At 40.0% G+C, this 19,284-nt stretch overlaps 1 protein-coding gene across 2 annotated transcripts in view; it reads right to left on the bottom strand.

The window, feature by feature from the left end:
* Positions 1–952: 952 nt before the first annotated feature.
* RASGRP3 (RAS guanyl releasing protein 3) overlaps positions 953–19,284 on the bottom strand; it is a 70,609-nt gene continuing 52,277 nt past the window's right edge. Inside the window, exons 11-17 of one of the 2 annotated variants that reach the window (XM_077813552.1) lie at positions 17,918–18,034; positions 14,439–14,554; positions 11,057–11,204; positions 6,978–7,014; positions 3,814–3,939; positions 2,379–2,743; positions 953–1,833 (exon numbers count right to left, since the gene is read on the bottom strand). In XM_077813552.1, the coding sequence (XP_077669678.1) occupies positions 1,825–1,833; positions 2,379–2,743; positions 3,814–3,939; positions 6,978–7,014; positions 11,057–11,204; positions 14,439–14,554; positions 17,918–18,034 (918 nt within the window). In that variant the 3' untranslated portion in view covers positions 953–1,824. The remainder of the gene's footprint in view (positions 1,834–2,378; positions 2,744–3,813; positions 3,940–6,977; positions 7,015–11,056; positions 11,205–14,438; positions 14,555–17,917; positions 18,035–19,284) is intronic. The other variant, XM_077813553.1, reaches the window with a different exon arrangement.

The raw sequence follows: 19,284 nt of genomic DNA, 5'->3' as shown, positions 1-19,284 counted from the left end.
CAGTTATCTACATTTCATTTAAGAAGCATTAATAGGAGCAATTCAGGTTAATTCCATATTTCACATCATATCCAATGTACTACAGTACATTAAAATCCTTTACCAGATAGATTTTGTGCATGTGGAAGCTGTGTGTACTGATCCCATCATGTGGGTCATGTGACACAGGTCAGGAAATCTAGACCAGTGCTTACTGGCACTTGTGTGTGTCACACACTGAGGTTAACACAAGAAGGACATAGGTCCCCTCCCTCAACCTGGCTTGGGAACTCCATATTGTCCCACAGCTCTTCCTCCTCCCAAAGTGGTGCAGCAAGAGCTCCTCCTGCTCCTATTTTAATTATGGGTCACAGCTTTATTACAAGCTTCAGTTACTGATTTCCAAGCAGGAGAAACATGCAGGATACAGGTTGTGAACCAGACAAGGCAGCCTGTAACCACAAACTTCATTTAGAGACATGCAATCACAGAGGAGTCCTTTGGAGGCTGATTTATGGGTCAGTTAGTTTACAAAGTAGTTGCCTGATCTTGAGAGATGAGATTCTAATGAAGAGATCCCACCTCTCAAGCCAAAACCCTTAGCTAGCTCAGGTCCTCAGGATATCTTAGAAAATAGCTTCTTTCTGGCTGTTTTTTCCTCTTCTACTATCATGTGTAAACGTGAGTTAATCCAAACCAGACTGTCAATTTGAGTTGTGAACATTTAAGGGTGGATTTTCCAAAGTGCCCAAGTGATTTAAAAACATAAGCCCCTTGGGGTTTTTATTTTAATAGGACTTGTGCTCCCAAGTTACTTGGGCCCAAACTAGTAATTCAATACACGTGGGGTTCATGGTACAGGTCCAAATACCAGCTCGTGAGGGACATTGATTATGATCAAGTTGACACAGAGACAGTGAAATTCCTAAATTCAAGGTTGCTGTTAATTAAATCTAGTGTTAAATTTTATTTAGGTATTTTCAGTTTGATTAAAAGAAGGACATTAAAAAAAAGTGAAACTAAAATGTTTATTACATGTTAATTTTACCATAATCAGTGCTGGGGGAAAAGGCATCTGTCCATTTATTGTCTAACCAGACATATGAATAATGATATTTGTCCTGAAATTCCTACCGTTCTTTGACACATGCTGTATGTTTGAAAGACCCTTCTCATATGGCCCTGTATTATAAACATGTGCTGCACATCAATACACTTAGGTTTAATGAGAACAATGTAAACATCTTAAAAGTTTGAAAAATGGTGTGCAAAGGAATGCATCCTAGAGAAGGATTTTTAATTCTGACATTTTCAAAATCTCCTGTTTGAGATTTAGCAATGAACATAAACTCAGTTCTTTCCAGATAAAAGAACATTATGAGCACCTGAATAAGGAGCTTTATCAAATAAACTTGGGTACTCAGATGCCATCCTCATCACCTTTGCCATGTATAGACACAATGAGCTGATGTGATGCTTTCAAAGAAGAGAAAATCCATCCTCATTGGTTTGTAGAACTGTAGGACTGGGTGTAGAGACAGTTTCCACCTTAGGGCATATAGCTACAAAAAAAATCATAGACCAGAAGACTGAGTCACATAACACACTATTGTGCTCTGTCTAAGCAATGTTCACCAGGTGACTTACTCGTGAGAAAATAAATAGTGCATTTTGACTCTAACATCCTATTAAATAAGACAACAGGAAGGTCTGCTGGATTCATAAGGTTTAAACATGAGGTACAGGAATATTCATTCCCATGGCCAAAGGGTGGTCTACCGAATTCCACATCTTGCTGTGTTCTAATGGCCATCTTAATTGTCCTCCATCTTTCAGGGCAAGCGATCAGCTATCCTGTAACCAAAAAACAAGCACTCTTTACACCTCAGAGTTCCACTCAGAGTTTACTGACCAACTGTGCTAGGATATAATCTTTTTTTACTGCTCCTTGCAGTAACTGGCCATGTTCTGCTTTCACATACACTAGTGTCCATCAGGTCCAAATTCTATTGAACCCAATGATATACTCTGTTTTACACTGGCACAACAGGACAGAATATGATCTGATTATTCTCAGATTATTCTACTTATTTAATATCTAAGAAGGAAAATAATCCACAAAAGTAGAACATCTGACTTCTAAGAGCGCACTTGGCCAAAGCACAAAAAAATCATCCCCAGTGTTAGAGTAAAAAATAATACACACAACAAAGTTTGGGTTTATAGAAAATAGATGCTTATATATTTTGATAGTTTAGTGTTTAACGAGTGAAATCTTATTAAGTGATAGCAAAAAAGTAAGCAAAAAACCAGCATTTAAAAATGAACATAAAACAGTTTTATACACTCCTTGAGTAGTAGCAGATTTTAAACAGACATGCTCATGCTTTATTACCCACCTCAGGTTCTTGTCTTTCTTGGAGTGTTTCTATTCCATTCTCATCCAGCATATGTTCTGTGGTCTCTACCTCAATATCCAAATGGACCTGTAGGTTGGGTTTTTCATTCTCCCATTTTGCAAAGCCTTTGTTCTTTCCAGCTTTGCTATGGAACTTGGACTTCATTTTGGGGAAGGTATGGGAACCTGACTCACTCCAGCCAGGTTCATGCCACAACGGTTCCGTCTGTGTTGCTTGGCTGGTGGTAGCCCGCTGGAGACGGACTGAAATCTTTCGAGAAGAGCCAGTCACTAGGGTGATTGCTCTGCCATCTAGGTCCTGATGCCCTGTAGCAACACTGGGGAATTCAAATACTTCATCTTGTACTACAGGAGAGAGATTGCAATAATTTATTTTCAATATACAACTTCAAGATCACTAAACGCTTCCAAGATCTTTTAGCAGGGATCTCCTAAGCCAAGTTCCAACTCTTACTAATTCATTTAACATTTAGGATTTGATTCTTCCACATTTACTTAGACAGAGTAGCACCTTACTCCCTTGGGTAGCCCCACTGATTTTTTAGCAGGACTCTTCTTGGCGTAAGTTGCTACTCAATGTGAGTAAGGGTGGCATGATCAAGGCATTATATAGCGCAATGGGTTTGCATGGGGCTTTATAAAATGGTGGGTTTTTTTAAAGAAGGGAAAATTAGGGTTGGGGAGAGGGGAGGAGAAGGGGTCACTTTGCAGCAGTAAGCCACGAAGGAGTTCTATCAGACTCAGCCAAAATTCTTCTTGGGGTGGAATGGCAGCTCTACCGTGATTTGGAAACACACCTCTGGGCCCCAGAGCAGCTCCAATAAGGAGGTGGTACGGATAGGGCTCCCAGACCCTATTTGCAATGTCCATACTCCATTTTGGGATTGCCACTGGCTTTGCAACATGCAAATGGGGAAAGAGGGTGCAAGGGGAAGTAAAGGATTGGGTAAGGCTGGAGTAGTGTCACTACCTTCCCCAACTACTGACAGCAGAGCCGGCCTGCTACCAGGTGGAGTGAATTTTACTGAATTATTACTTACATGTTAGGGTGTCTAGAGCTTGCAATAGGTATATTTTTATTATTTAAATTTTTAAAAAGTATAATACAAGCTGCAACCTTTCAAATGGCAACAGAGCTGTTGCTCCAGCATTCGCTCCTTCAAAGGCCCCAGAAGCACTGCTGTTAGGAGTCCTGTCTGTGAGGACTGTAATTATGTCCTTGAAGGATACAACAGGTCTTAATGTAGCTGGGAACTACAGTAGGATGTGCTGATGAATTATGGGAATACTTTTAGGCACCCAAAAGTCTGCTCTATGTACAGATAGATTAAATTAGAGCTAACGCAGTTTGGATGTTGGGTGCTGTCAAAAAGCATTCAAAATGAGTGTAAATTAGTAATAAAGGCTGCTTTTACCTGGTGGCAGAGATGGACTGTTAGGCAGAGAACCATGATTACTGCCCACGGAGGTACCTCTGGTAAACTTCCTGCATGCCAGCACAAGCAGGTCTCTACACTGCTTATGGCAGTTGGCACCACAATCTGTTAAAAAAAATATTGCCAAACCATTGAGAGTTAGGGATTACCAGACACTACAACTAAAGGCCATGAACAAACATACACATGCAAAAGTTCTGATCAAAAAGATTTGGAGAAAACAAAAAGCAAGGGAAATGTGTGGGTTACCAAATGGTTAGTTTCCAGGACAATTAGCCATTAGCACGAATAAGTCAGTCAAGGTGGGGTTTTTTGTTTTTTGTTTTTAAACGGCACCAGACAGTGCACTGAGGCTAAAGGCAGATCTGAGCACCATCTTCAAAGAATCTGTTCCACTGAACCAACCTCAAAAATGGTGGATAAGTTGGGTCTTTTGTTTGGTGTGGCAAACACTGGGTGTTTCAAGGAGCTTCTTTTTATGTTTAGGGCTTCTGAATATTGGGTTTAAATGATATGCACTGATAAAATACCCCCCAATTAAAAAAATCAGCATTTATCCAATGAACACTTGAAAAACCATCAGATATGGTTACTTGTATGTAAGGATTTGTCTCCATGTATCAGTAATGTGGACTATGGTAGTGTGATTTCTAAAGCGCACTAACATGTTGTGTATTCATTGTTCTGCGCAGACCCTGCTTGTGTGCAATAAGTTCCCTAATAGATTTTAGCTTAGTCCTGTTTCAAACATCACCATGTTCACGTTTGCTAGGAAACATTACAAAGAGATTATTCATTACAATATATATTACTGTAATGAGTAACGTACATAATATACATTACTCATTGCAATATATACAAAGAGAAGGCCCTGAAAATCCCTGATTTTTGGACAGCTACATAAAACTCAAATATTGCTACAAATAAACTCCCCCAAAATTAAACAAACCCCGAAAAACAGAAGACCTGTTTATATTCTAAATCTGCACGTTTTGGACACATTGTTACTTTCATACTCTGAGCCTTTGGCAGCGCAGCTGAGAAAGAAGCCAGTTAAAGGACTGGCATTTTTAAAGGAGCCTATAGAAAATCAATGCCCAAATCCCATTGACTTTCCCTCACTCTCTTAGGCTTCTTTGAAAATACATCTTATTTATGTCTCTCTTATAACTAACTCTTTATGCATCGCTGTTAAAGTACAGTTCCGCTCCGATAAGTGACTCTAAAAAGGACATTGACTGGATCCATGCTTATTCCTTTGCTGCAGCTTCCAAATCTAATATGCTCACTTTACTTGTACAGAAGTAAAGTTACCTTCCTTACTTGGAGTTTTATCTTCTCTGAAGGTAAAAACAAATAAAACTGAATATAGGATCCTGCTTGGAGATGGTTAATCTCTCCCAATGTCTATTAATCAGAACATAGAGTTATCTTCTTGGCTGTGGCACTTGGTTGGGGAACTGGGGGAGGGATGTAAGTTGTCATCTGAATAGGCAATTCCCCTTGATGGCACAAGGTCAGTAAGCTTAAAAATCGAAAAAGAAGACTGTGGCTTGGAAGATGAGGAGGAAGAACCCATTTGTAATGGTTCATGGAGCAGCAGGTGCTCACAAGGACAGGTGGTTCTTGAAATTGCTGCCCTGCAAACTCAGCTGGGACCTGAAAGTCAAGCTGAACTCTCTCCCGGTCATTCATCATTACCTGTTACCTGGGCTCTGCAGAGAAGCACATTTCAATTTCATGTTAATAAAAAAAAACAACAATAAACACCACCTGGCTCTTATGCAGCACTTATCAGTGGGTCTCAAAGCACTTTACAAAGGAGGTCAGAATCATTATCCCCATTTTACAGTTGGGGCAATGAGTCACAAAGATGTGAAATGTCTAGCCCATGGTCACCCAGATGTCCGGAGTCCCACTCCAGTGCTCTAATCACCAGACCATACCGCCTTAACTACATCTCAGTTGAGCCACTGTATAGGTGATGACGTGTGAACAGGAGAGAGTTCAGCTTGACTTTCAGATCCCAAATTGAGTTTTCAGGGCAGGAATTATAAGCCCTGCCTACCCATCTTTTTATTAATAAAGATTTGTATTGCTGCTTGCCCTTGTGCTGTGGCACATGGGAACAGAAGGCAGTAAAGATCCAGTCCCTGGCATGACCAAACAGTGGCTAGCCACAGTTGCTGCCATGGGGCTCCTGGGAACAAATGGACTGTGCCATGGATGCCTCCCCCAGGCGCAACTGAGCAATAATGGGCAGGGAGAGATGGCGAATGGACAGAGCCATGGCCCCCTCAAATACAGGCCAACAGGAATGGGAGTATGCTTCACCTTGAAAACAAAAGTCCTAAGTTACTTGTCCCTGGGAAGTCTGGGGAGGCAAAGAGAAGGAGCCTGCATGCATCTAGGACCACTCAGCACCAAAGTGAGCCCTGGAAATCACCAAAGTGCAAGAATCATGGAATCCACAGTGCTGTTTTCCATGTCTTTTACTGGAGTAGACCTGTACTTTATGAAAAATACATGCTGATTCAACAATTAGCAACAAAGTTTCCAGAAAGTATTCAAATGGCAGGACTACAAGAGTTGCAGGTTGTGTGGTTTTTTTAAATGAAATTTTTATTGGAGGGAGAAGAAACCTGGAAATGAGATCTCAATCTATCAGGTATTCTAGGAATTAAAAAGTTGAATATCTGTATTGCAAGTAGCTCATTCTTGCTATTGCATTTTGAGGCTAGTAGACTTATCTGACAGACAGATAGGAGGAAGACAGGAGCATTGCCAGCCCACATGGATCTCCGGAGCTTCAGGGCCAAATCAAAATGCTAAAACACTTCAGGATTTCTCTCTACTTCACATGGAGTGAGTTAGTTTTACCAATATAAATTCTAATCACTAGCACTAAGCTACATCCTTGTGAAACCAGAGATCACACTGGATTTCTGGCTTGTAGCGTATGAGCATGCAGCTAGTGTTTTATAACAGTAAAACTTCACAGTTTACTGAGAATTTTGTTGCAAATGACACATCAAAATTTGGATGAACAGAATGTTTTTGCCAAAAATAGGAGTCTGACTTATTTGTGCTAAACATCATAATACCTATGTCTTGAAAACAACATCCATGCATTATGTATTTACCTTTACATTTGTATCCTTGTTTGATTATACCCCAGAGCTGTAATGAAAGACAAAAGAACATTAAGGAATCAGAAAAGAAAGCTGGAAGGAAAACAAGGTCATAAATGAAGGAAGTACCCATAGCTACAAAAGCACAAACAGGATATAACTGCTCTCAACACCCTTCCTGTTAGATAGAACTCCCCCTCCAGTTGTGATAAACTTAGACTGGCTTCCACCCTCACTTCTTTTACCTACTATGGAGCTAGCATAGGAGAGGAGACACAGAACATGCCTGCTTCCAGAAATGGGTGAAAAATTGCCATCTTGTCAGTTTACGTAAATGAATCAGCGTAAAGTATAACACTGCTTGGAGTGCTTAATGTAATCTAGCTATGCAATGCTAATATAGCCATTCTCTGGCTACTTGGATGGCATGTGGCATGCAGGTATGTCAGGACAAAATAACACAGATTAAAAATTCAGCTCTCATTTACTATAGCAGTCACCAACGCATCCAATGTAAAAGACAGTTCTGGCCATCTTATTTTTTCCCAAAAATGGCTGAAGTCAAATGCCAAATGTCAAAACTGGCTTGAAAATAGGCTCTGGGGGTCAGCCCTGCAACCCTCCCTCCCATGATTAGTCCTTGCTCACCCCAGAAGTCCCCCAGAAGTACATGAGACGGCTTGCACAAGCAGCAGGTGTAGTATTAGGCTCTTAAAAAGCAACATGTGCATTGCTAAATTTGAACAAAGTTAGCTTGAATGTAAGATGTAAAAATCTAGATAAATTCATGGAGGATAGGTCCATCAATGGCTATTAGCCAGGATGGGCAGCGATGCAGAAACACGCTCTGAAATGTCCCAAGCCTCTGTTTGCCAGAAAGACAGAGAATGGATCACTAGAGGGGACAGCAGCAGAAATAAGGATGGGTGGTGAATTTAGTCTATAATTTATACCCACTGCTATATTGCTAAAGTTCTCCTTTCCCTTTGTTTTCTCTTAATACTTACACACTAAAATTAAACTTGGTTTACGTGGCCAGATAATGAGAATGGTACGCATTTGTATTAGTTTGGAAAGTGACACCAGAACTGACACTATTAGCTATTTTACATGGCTTTGCCAGCCCTTTTTGCTGATAGCTATTTATGATTCTTCATACCAGGAAATAGTTTTTGATAATTATTTGCTTCCATTAATCTTTGGACCAGTAACACTGAATATCATTTTGCTTTAAATTATCCCACCCATCCAACATAGTACCTTCTTTAGCCTCTAATTTGACATCACTATGATGGTTACACAATGGAGATTAAATTATAGATTCTACTCCAGCAAGTTTGAACATGTTGGACACAGATTTTCTAGGAGCTAACTTGAGGTAGCTCTAAGCTAAGCGGAAATGTCTGAACAGTCCCCATTGCATTAATACAACACTGGATACAACTTTGACCTGTAATAGCCACATCAGTTCAGCCTTGTCAAATGCCAAGAGATTTTAGCTTGACATTTAATGTTCACATGTGTTTAATAATAGATATTTTATTGGCTAGCATTGACCTTTAATTGTCATTTCAATTCAGCCTTGTACACTCTCTGTGCACATTATTTTGACTTTGAATCACCACATCAGTTCAAAACAATGCACTATCCCTGAATGAACAGAACTGAAATGCAGGAGTAATGCATGAAGAGCTTTTAAGTTCAATTTCTTTTGCTCTCATTACATACTCTGGGACAACTTCACCTCTGACACAATGTCATTGGATTCAGTGAATTTGCATCAGGGATATCTTTGACCCTCTCTCTTTACTCAAAATACCACCTTTTCTCTTCAGTTGGATTTAACAGAAATCAGAAAAATACAGCTGTACTGAATTATTCCAGAACAGGACAAATAGTAAAAAGCTTAGTTCTCTGGAGAACAAGGATGGGCTTGTGGATAGGACACTGGAGATCTGGGTTTAATTTCCGCTCTGCCACAGACACACTGTTTGACTGCAATTGAAATCTCAGCTCATCTCAGGAGCAGGCCCCAAAAAACTACTCCTAAAATGACATCAATGGAAAAGGCAAGAAAGCAGATCAGAGAACTTGGGGACCATCTCAAGGTGATAAAGTTTTCTTCTGGTTTGCTTTGTGGAATAGCTTATTGTCTCATTGTAGGAGATTAATTAATAGATCTTAACATTCATAGAGTTTAAGCCCAGGAGGGACCATTAGTTCATCTAGTCAGACCGCCGGTATATCGTAGGCCATGGAATTTCATCCAGTTACTCCTCCACTGAACCCAATAACTTTTGACTAAAGCATATCTTCCATATTAGAAGGGTGCATTATATGCAAAACAACTTTCAGTGGTTTTCAGATCTTTAATAGCCTTTAAGATAAATGTATTGCCTCTTTCTAACCATGAGGTTTTTAAATTAAAACAAAGCTGTAAGCCCTCCATAGTTTACTTGTCAATATACCGAGATCCATTAACAAATCATCTGCTTTCTCCACAACGAAATAAAACAAAAAGTTTTTGAACAGGCAATAGATCTCTTAACATGAAATGCTCTCATTCATAGATGTCTAACATATGGCCCCTGGGCCAGATCCATCTTGATTGGTGTATTTATGTGACCCACAGATTTTGCAGCATCACATTTCCATTTAAAAAAGTACCAAGTTTTTAGCCCTCATGTTTGTGAAGAAAATCTTCCAAATGTGAATCAAATGTAACCAATGCAGTGATGTCTTCCTGCAACTGCAGATAGCCTGAAAAGGACAGATCTAATAAGTGTGACCTCCTCTACTCTCATGAGGCCACTTCAACATTAAGTATTCCACTGCTGATCATTTTAGCAGTTAGAATGGGAAAAGGTGCGAGTGAAGACCATGGGGAGGTGGGAATTGCTGCAGGGAAGGAAATACAGAGGGAAGAACAGAGAAGACTCACAAAGATAGAGAAAGAAAGGAAGAGGCAAAAAGAAGGGAAACAACGAGCAGATATTATGTTGGTCCTAAAGGAGAGTGGATTTTTGCCACCGAGTGATATGGAAACCAATTATGTGTTGAAAAAACAATACCTCCTCAATGGAAGTTCAAATGGGAAAATGGTAATCCAGCATAATATTTCAGATTGTACTTTACATTCATTTAAAAGTAACATTTAAATCCTAGGTTTCAGAGTAGCAGCCGTGTTAGTCTGTATCCGCAAAAAGAAAAAGAGTACTTGGGGCACCTTAGAGACTAACAAATTTATTTGAGCATAAGCTTTTGTGAGCTACAGCTCACTTCATCAGATGCAGTGGAAAATCCACTGCATGCATCCAGTGAAGTGAGCTGTAGCTCACGAAAGCTTATGCTCAAATAAATTTGTTAGTCTCTAAGGTGCCACAAGTATTCCTTTTATTTAAAGCCTACTGATTCATTCTTTTATTATGACTTGTTTGAAGCAGAACTGGTGAAAGGTTTATTATTGGTTTTAAAAAAATATTTGGTTTGCTTGACTATTCAGGAAATGCTTCAGTAAAGAGTTAATTTGTTTAAAAGATGGTACTCTATCATTAATTGATGGCATTCTGTATGTTATGTTGGAGAAATCAAATCATTTTTCATATTTTATACATGTTGCTAAAAGTGCCATTGATTTATTGGACATTTTTTTAACATTCTTCTCAATCTGAGCAGAGTTATGGTGCCAAGAGCAATTTAATGAAAAAGTTCTGCCTCTTCTTCATCCACATCATCTACTCCACACACCCACTTTCTCTAGTTAATTTGGTTTAGCTCCCTATGTAGATAAGCTCTCCGTGAGGATTCTCTCCCTCCATCCTCTAGGACCCTTATTTCCTTGGCCATCACCTCTCTTTCCCAAAGAGAAAGTCTTAAAATTCAAAATATCCAAAAGCCAAAGGAAGAAAATATCGACAGCACAGAGTAAACATTTTCAATGTCTCATTGTAATGAGATATTAGGCCAGGATGAAGACACTATTCTTCCTTCTAGTGTTTGGGGCCCATTTCCTCTTTGTGGTGTTAGTTCATCATATCCTGAGTCTGACTAAGTCTATACGTGAAGCATGAGAGTGCTAAAAACATACTTACAAATCCTGCACAGTGCTCACAGAAAGTTGGTTTAAGATAGGTCATCTCATGAAAGTTATGAATAAAACCTGGTCCCATTTTACACTGTAGCTGCGATTTAGCCCTCAGAAAGTAGGCCATCATTTCTTCTTTGCTGATAAGACCATCCCTGTTCAAAGAATTTCAGGGTAATCTATTAATATGTCGCCACTTTGGACATTTTGGGATTCAACTGTTTAAAAACATATAGAATACACATGTACAGAACATAATATATAACAGAGATGGCAGAGAAACCAAGTCTCTACTCAGATGCTCTAAAGAGATAGTGTTGCCTCTTATTAAAGAGCTAAAACTAAATTCATTGCCTAGCAGGCATGGCTTTCTCTCCTGATGATAGATCAGCGTTGTAGTGCTAAACTTTATGGTGCAGGAGCCCTTCAGAAGTGATTGCAAGTTGCTAATTCTCTCACCCATGAGATAGATTTGGGAGATTATCTTGTGTTATCACCATAACAATCAACCAACATTTTACCCGTTCATTTTATCTAACTGAAACTGTGCAACAGCAGTTATGAGACTTCACACCTTAGTAACAAACACACGTATCAAAAAAAGACATGCTTAACTCAGTATTTATATGCCAAACTGTAAACTAGGTAGCAAGGCACATCCAAAGCACCCATGTAGTTTGTCAAAAAGCCCACTGATGACATATGTAAGATACTGTTTTTACAACATTAATAGTTTGTACAAACTTCAAATAAGGGCAACAATCGTTGGTATGCTCCATTTATGTTTGGGCCACTCCATAAACCAATTTAACTGGCTGGCCAGACGAGGTTGGCAATAGTTTTCCATCAGCCCCTACTTATCCTGACAGCCCGCCCCCAACCCGTGGCTGGCATACATCCCATTCACAGCAACCTCCCAACCCCTCAGTCCCACAAGCCACAGCCCCCAACACCCCCGTATCCTCACCACCTCAGCACTCCCCACTCACTCCATAGCGCACCAGCAACTAGCCCACAGCCCCTCAAGGAACCCTTCCGGCCACTCATCAGTACTCACCAAGCACAGCATTTCACTCCTGTCCCAGGCTAGGGCAGCTCCTCCAGATCCCAGCCACCCCGTGGCTCCACTCTCTCCCAAGGCACAGGTCAAATTTGAGTGATGTGATCCAGCACATGGGATCATGGCAGCACTCAAGTTAGCCTGGGAGGTCGCGCCTCTGTCTTTATCAGGGGCAGCTAGGCCAAATTTGTGCAGCGTTGGGCTCCACCTGCCCTGCTGCAATGCCACTTAGGTTTGGCCCAGCTGCTCCTCTGTCCATGCTGGAGGGGCAGCCGTGCCAAATTTAAGTGGTGTTGCAACGCCATGCACCAGGAGATGTGCCAGAGTGCTGCTTCATCCTAGATTTCAGGTGCCAGGGCAATGCTACAGCTCTCCTCGTGATAATGTTGTATTCTCTATCTTTCATACTGATTTTAAAGCATTCATATCATATGAATGTAAACCGATTTAGCAGTGCTTTTGTGATCAGCCAAATTAATATACTTATTATACTTACAAGGATACTGTCAAAACTTCTTAGGCCCAAAAAGCCTCCTACCCTTCTTCCAATGATTGCTGTTTCCCCTTAATAAATACTCGATGTTTCCCTCTTCCTCTGTGCCCCACGTAAAAAAAAAAAAAAAAAAAAAAAAAAAGCCATCTCCCATTAATTTCCTTGAAGTATCACTCTAAAGCCCAGCAAGATAACTTCCATGTCCTCATTTCCCTACAATACCACACCAGTGCACAGTGATTCAGGAAGGTTCTCTTATGTAACAAGTGTGTTGATCAGATATCAGACCTTCAGGACAGGCAAGGTGATTGTTCTGATGTAACTGTTCATGCAGCAGTCACACGGTGTACCATGTATATTCTTTAGACTGAGAGATATGACATCTATTTCACCAACTGAAAATATTTTAGAGGAGCTGTACAAAGCAGATGGCTTGTACAATTTTGATATGAAAAGAGTCAGGTCTTTAGTTGTAGTGGCCTAAACTAACCCAAACATAGAACACCCCCGGGGCTCTTAGCTTGTAGAATCACTGGGTTTCATGAGGTGCTCAACTGGGGCAAGTTAGAGCAACTCTGATGTCCTGGCCCTGATCTGCTCCCAAGAAGATCTGGAGAAAAGGCTACATCTTGGTTTCAGTCAACAGGTCCAGACTACTCTTACTAAGTAATAAGGATGGCAAATAAGCATGTAGCTGTGTACCTGGATGGGACCTGCCTTTTAGAATTTGGTTCTGATTGGCTGGACATCGTTAACTACGTGGAGGTTGTGTCTCTTTCCTTCCAAAATATAAAAATGGCCTTTGTATTTGTGAAAAATTGACAGATGATAGTAATAAAAAGTGTTGAAAAGTTTTGAAATTTTGTACAATTTGCTCCAGAGCTACAGAAAATTCTCAAACCTCCCCCCAAAACAAAACAAAAACCCCAGCAAATTTCATCGGAGGAAACGACAAATAAATAATCAAAAACCCCTTCCAGTTCATATTCTGGATCTTTTCACTCTTAGCTACATCTTTAAGAGGAAGCAACTGAAAAAGTGTACAAGGTACTGCACATGAAGGAAAATCATAATAAGATATTTGTTTGTAGGGTGCTCATTGCCTAGGATCTGCGTGTCTTGCATTCCATTAAAAAAATCCCCAGTCACATCTAATAAATGTTAATCACTCAAATGGAGGCCTTAGAGTCATACACCAAGGTACAGATCCAGCAATGGCACATCTCACATGCTGATGTGCTTTATACTATTGAGGGTTAAATCCACACCTCACCAAGATGTTAACATTTTCAGAGGCCTAATTAAACAGGAAAGCCTTACACCACATCACTCTGGTATTTTCAGTACCATTTTCTATTCTTCTTTTACACGTTCTAAATGGTTTAATTAGCTAATCAGAGTCACCTACTTGTGTAATCTGCCAAATCAAATTTAAATAATTATGATAACCACTCCCAATTGGCTAAGAATTGTGCACATTCTGTACTATTTGTTACCATCTCTCCTGCCCCTACCTGCCTGCTTCTTTGTTTTATCCATCTGACATATCACATCTTTTTGACTGTAAGCTCCTTGGGGCAGGAATTGTCTAAATGTGAGCACAATTGGACCCTGAACTGGAGGGCTCCTAGGAACTTCTGCAATATAAATGATAAATAATAATAATAAATAATAAAAAAATAACAAAAGGTAAAAGATTAATCATCATTTCTCTTCCAGTTTCTGAGTGAAAAGCCACATATATAAAAAGTTTGGAGGTCTGGGAGGCATTCTGTGTTCTTTAACTTAAAAATCCAGTGAAACAAAGAAAGAAATTAAAGAAAAATATAAACTTACTGGTCTTTGTCCAATACACAAAAGGAGTCCAGGAAAGGAAAGTTGGCAGCTATACTTTCAAAGTCTTCTTGAGAGATATAACCATCATGGTCATGATCATAGTTCCTAAAAACAGACTGAAAGACGAAGGAAGTACTGTCTGTCTCATTGACAACACAATGGCAAAATAAAATCCAATCAATGCACATTTATGACTCCAAACCAGTTTTGGAGTTACATGAGTTAAATGTCCATCCCTATTAACCAGACACTGCTGAACTGGTTCATTTAATCCAATGCACGCTATTAGTACCTGGTACTTTCATGTTCAGATCCGTTAGACTGTAGGGAAAAGGCCAGTTCTTCAAAGAAAACTTGCCCTCGATAGTAACCTAATGTACATACTGCTGAGTTCCCACCACACATACAATAATCCTACTCACTTTTATTCACACATGCTGTCAAATCATCCCCCTTGCACCACCCTTTTCATCCTGCATGATGTACTTGGTAAAAACACCACACACCTATAAGACACTTTCTTTTCAGTATTACAAATTTTCTTGATTACATTTTATAAGTTTATGACCAGAGCTGTTCCTCTTCTCTCCAATATAATACTTCATAAATCTACTTTATTTACAAATACCCTGACATCCAGAACCCCTACACTCAAACACACACACTCAATCTATGACATACCGCCTAATGGAAACACAGATAGTGTCCCATATTCACAAGGTTGCATAAGGTAGTGTAAGCAAGGCCCTCCCGCACCACACTAATTTAATTTCTTTGTAGCTATTTGCATTTGCATAAGGAACTCTAAGTCACATGCCATAAAACTGGGAGAAAAGTATATGTCAAAGTCAAAATAGTTTTCTGGAAAAATAGATCTTGTCAAACCACCTGATTTCATTTTTTGATGCAGTTACAGATGTGGTTGGTAACGCTAACTATGTAGATTTATGTATACTTAGATTTTTGAAAGGCATTTGATTTACTACCGCATGATTTTCTCATTACAATGTTAGCACTATACAGTATCAACAGAGCACACACTAAATGGATTAGGAACTAGATAACTGACAGATTAAAAAAATTAGCTGTCAATGGGAAATGCTCAAATGGGGTGTTTTCAGGAGGGCTTCCACCAGACTGATGCTATTCAACATTGTAATCAATAATCTGGAAGTAAATATAAGATCACTACTGATAAAATTTGCAGATGATACAAAATTGGAGGAATGTTAAATAGGGATGAGAGCAGTACAGTCATACAGAGCAATCTGGATTGCTTGGCAAGGTGGTCCCATTCCAACAAAATGTGTTTTAATACAGTCAAATGCAAGGTCACATGTCTAGGAACAAGGAATGGGAAACTGTATGCTGGAAAGCAGTGACTCTGAAAAGGATTTAGAGATCATAGCGGACAAGCAACTCAAGACGAACTCCCAGTGTGATGATTTGGCAAAAAGGGCAAATGCAATCCTTAGGGGGTATAAGCAAGGAAATAATGGATTTTTTCCCTCTCTATATTACCTTGGTGAGACCACGGCTTAGAACACTGCACATTTGGTTTTGATATTCACACTGTAAAGAGGGTGTGGAAAAAGTGGAGAGAGTGCAGAAAGGAGTCACAAAAATGATTTGACAGTTGGAGAAATGACTTGAGTGACAGACTTTAAGAGCTCAATATGTAGATTATCAAAAAAAGGAAAGAGGTGATTTGATTACAGTGTATAAATACCTTTACAGGGAGAAAATCCCAGGTAATAAAGGGCTCTTTGATTTAGTGTAAAGGGTCATGACAAGAACCAATGGCTGGAAGCTAAGGCCAAATTCAAATTAGAAATAAGGCACATGTTTTTAACAATGAGGGTGAATACTCATGGAGCTAACTACGAAGGGAAGTGGGCGATTCTCCATCTCTTGACGTCTTCAAATCAAGACTGACTAAAGCGTATCTTCCAGAAAGCCATCCAGACACTAATGCAAGTAATTGGGCTCATTAGAATGGTAAAAACTGACTGAAATTCAATAGCTTCTGTTGTACAGGTGGACAGACCAGCTGATCTGATGGTGTCTTCTGGCTTTAAAAAATCCCAAAACAAACTAGCACTCTCTGGAAAGTAGAAACCTCCTACTTTCCATAGAGTGCTAGTTTGTTTTGGGATTTTTTAACTTTAATGTAGGTCTTCTGGCTCCTCGGTATGCAAATTAGCCCATTAAGAGTCCGTTACACTTCAGTGGAGCAAATGTAAGTTGTTCTAAAGGAATCTAAATTAGCAAAAAAAAAAGATTTGTTCCACCTTACATATCCCTTCCAAATTTGGTCCGTTAGCTCCAGAGCACAATTCTCAACCTAATTATGCCCACATGTCTGACATCAGCCTCTAAAATGGGAGACAGAGACTGACTATGCTACCTTCAGCATGCACAATATGCTCCAGACACTCAACACCAGTCTAAATTTAAATCCGAGATGGGCCACAGATTGCTTTGTAGTTTTTATTTTGCAAATCCCAAAAAACCAAAAACCCCAGGACTGTTCAGATCCAGCTCCCATTTTATCTGAACCACCAAGGTCTAGTTATAGCTCATCTCTAGGATTAATGCAGCCCAGATCTTTGCGCTCAAAGGCCCTGCTCCTGTTCCCATTTAAATAAATGGCAAAACTCCTATTGACTTCAATGGGAGCAAGAGCAGGTCCTAACTGTGCCGCAGTCGCAATTAGCACAGGCTTGCGGTGGTTTTACATCATAGGATCATATGAGCTAATCTTAACCAATGATTAATCTCAACCAAGTCGTAACAACAACAACAACAACAACAAAACCTATTGACCATGTGGCCCAGAATAGAATGGAGTTGAGGTTTATAGTAGAAAATTGTTGTCCTGATGTTTGGAAATATTGCTGATGGCACCAATAGAATGCTCAGGCTACCAAATGCTGCTAAACTAGGCATGGCTTTTCTCTGAAGATGGCTCATTGAGGGGAAGGGAATTTAGACTAAGTTTGTCAGATCCTGAACAATAAAATAAAATAAAAATCATTTCTGCCCTTTTGGTTCTGAAGTACAAATTTGACTTGCCTGATTTTTAAGCTGTCAAAAAGTTGCATTAACACACTGGTGCCAAGAATCGTGAGGTTTGCCAGCAAGTCAGGGCAAACATAAGTTACTGTAGCACTTACAGATAAGATTTCAGAAAGGGTTGCAGTTGCATTGGTGCCTGTCAAAATCCATTTGCACCTCATTTTACAAATAGAGCCCATAAAAAGGGAAGCCTGACTTCAAACTTCTGAAAGTTTATGCTTTGGCATACGGATACTGGGTTGCTGACCTGATCTTTGATTTTCAGAGTAAAGTTAAAGTCTGACAGTACAAGCATGAAGATCACAAGTTACTATAAAATAGAAATTCATCTTGCGCTTGGAAATCTTAGGAAAGGCAAAGTTGCTGTCCCCTTTGAGTAATATAATCTCTCAAATACTTACATCCACTAGCTTTCTTATGTGCTTGTTAATGATGGTTGGGTCAGGTTTTGGTAGCACTCCAGATGCCCACTCCAGTGGCACTACTGGCTTGTTAGGGGTCGTTGGGGAGGTAGGTTGCTGACAGAAATTAGAAAACAGTATTTTTCAAATTTTAATGATAAAACAAAGTTCATTGCTAAAGTAACACTGCAGTCCAGAATGACAAATTATCGGATCAGCGAGGCTGTGAAAAACCTGTTTGGTAAGATGTCAAGTAAGGGCTCAAGGAAGAGGGGAGTTCCTTACCTCACACAGCTCCAGTTCTCAGACTGTATTGCCCCCATGCTGTTGGAGTCCTACACCTAAGCATGCAGCCACCAAACCTCCAGGAGCAGTGACAATTGAGGGTGCATGCATGAATAGCCTTTCCCTGCTAACTCTCTCCGGTTTCTTTCTACCGCCAGGTGCTTCAACAGTTACCAGGCTCCAAAATAGAGGGGCGGAGGGAAGGTCAGTGTGGCACTGTAGAGACAAGACAATCAGAGAACAGGAGTTACACAAGGTAAGTAACTTCCTTTTCTCCTTACTGAGGTTGCCTCCACAGAATCACACCACTAGCAGACAACTGGCATTGTCCTCTCTGAGGAGGTGGGACAAGGAGCACTGCTTGTTCAACAGTGATGAAAGCAGCGCCCTCCTGAAATTAACATTTATGCTTCGTGTAGTGTCAAGCGAATAGTGGTTTATGAAAGCATTGACAGAGTTCCACATAGGAGCCCTACTGACTTCTGATAAAGGCATGTTACAACTGCCTGGTTGGGAAGCTGCTAATCCTAGTGGAACAAGTAATAAATCTTTCTGGCACAGGGACTTTAGGGAGGTCATAAAAGGACTGTGGACTCAGCCTAATCCATTTAGACAGCCTTTGAGCAGAGGGACTAACCTTTGGATTTCTCTCCAAAGGCGCCAGCCAGCCTGTTTGATTTTCAGAATAGCATGTTCTTGTCTAAACAGTAGCTGACAGCTCATGTGACTTGAGTTGGGTGAATAACTGATTTTTTCAGTTCGTTGTCAGTTCTGAAAAGTTGGGAAAAAAAATTCAGTTTGACCCAAACCAACAATTGTGCAAAATTTTGATGAATCAAAAAAATTGACAAAAAACTTCATTTTGGATCAAATGAAACATTTTATTTGACCTGCAACAAAACGTCTCATTTTGTTTAGTTTCTGGGCACTGAAAGCAGAGGGGGAGTTTGGTAGTGGTGGTGGCAGCGCTGCTAACGGTGACTAATTAAATAGTCATTGGAGCAGGGACTTGAACTTGGGCCTGCAATCTCCTAGGTGAGTGCCCTAAAACCTCCCTCCTGTTTTGTGAACAAATGCTTAAG

Source organism: Eretmochelys imbricata, chromosome 3 (genome assembly GCF_965152235.1).
Source record: "Eretmochelys imbricata isolate rEreImb1 chromosome 3, rEreImb1.hap1, whole genome shotgun sequence".
NCBI lineage: Eukaryota > Metazoa > Chordata > Testudines > Cheloniidae > Eretmochelys > Eretmochelys imbricata.
This window is presented reverse-complemented; position numbering and strand designations above follow the sequence as displayed.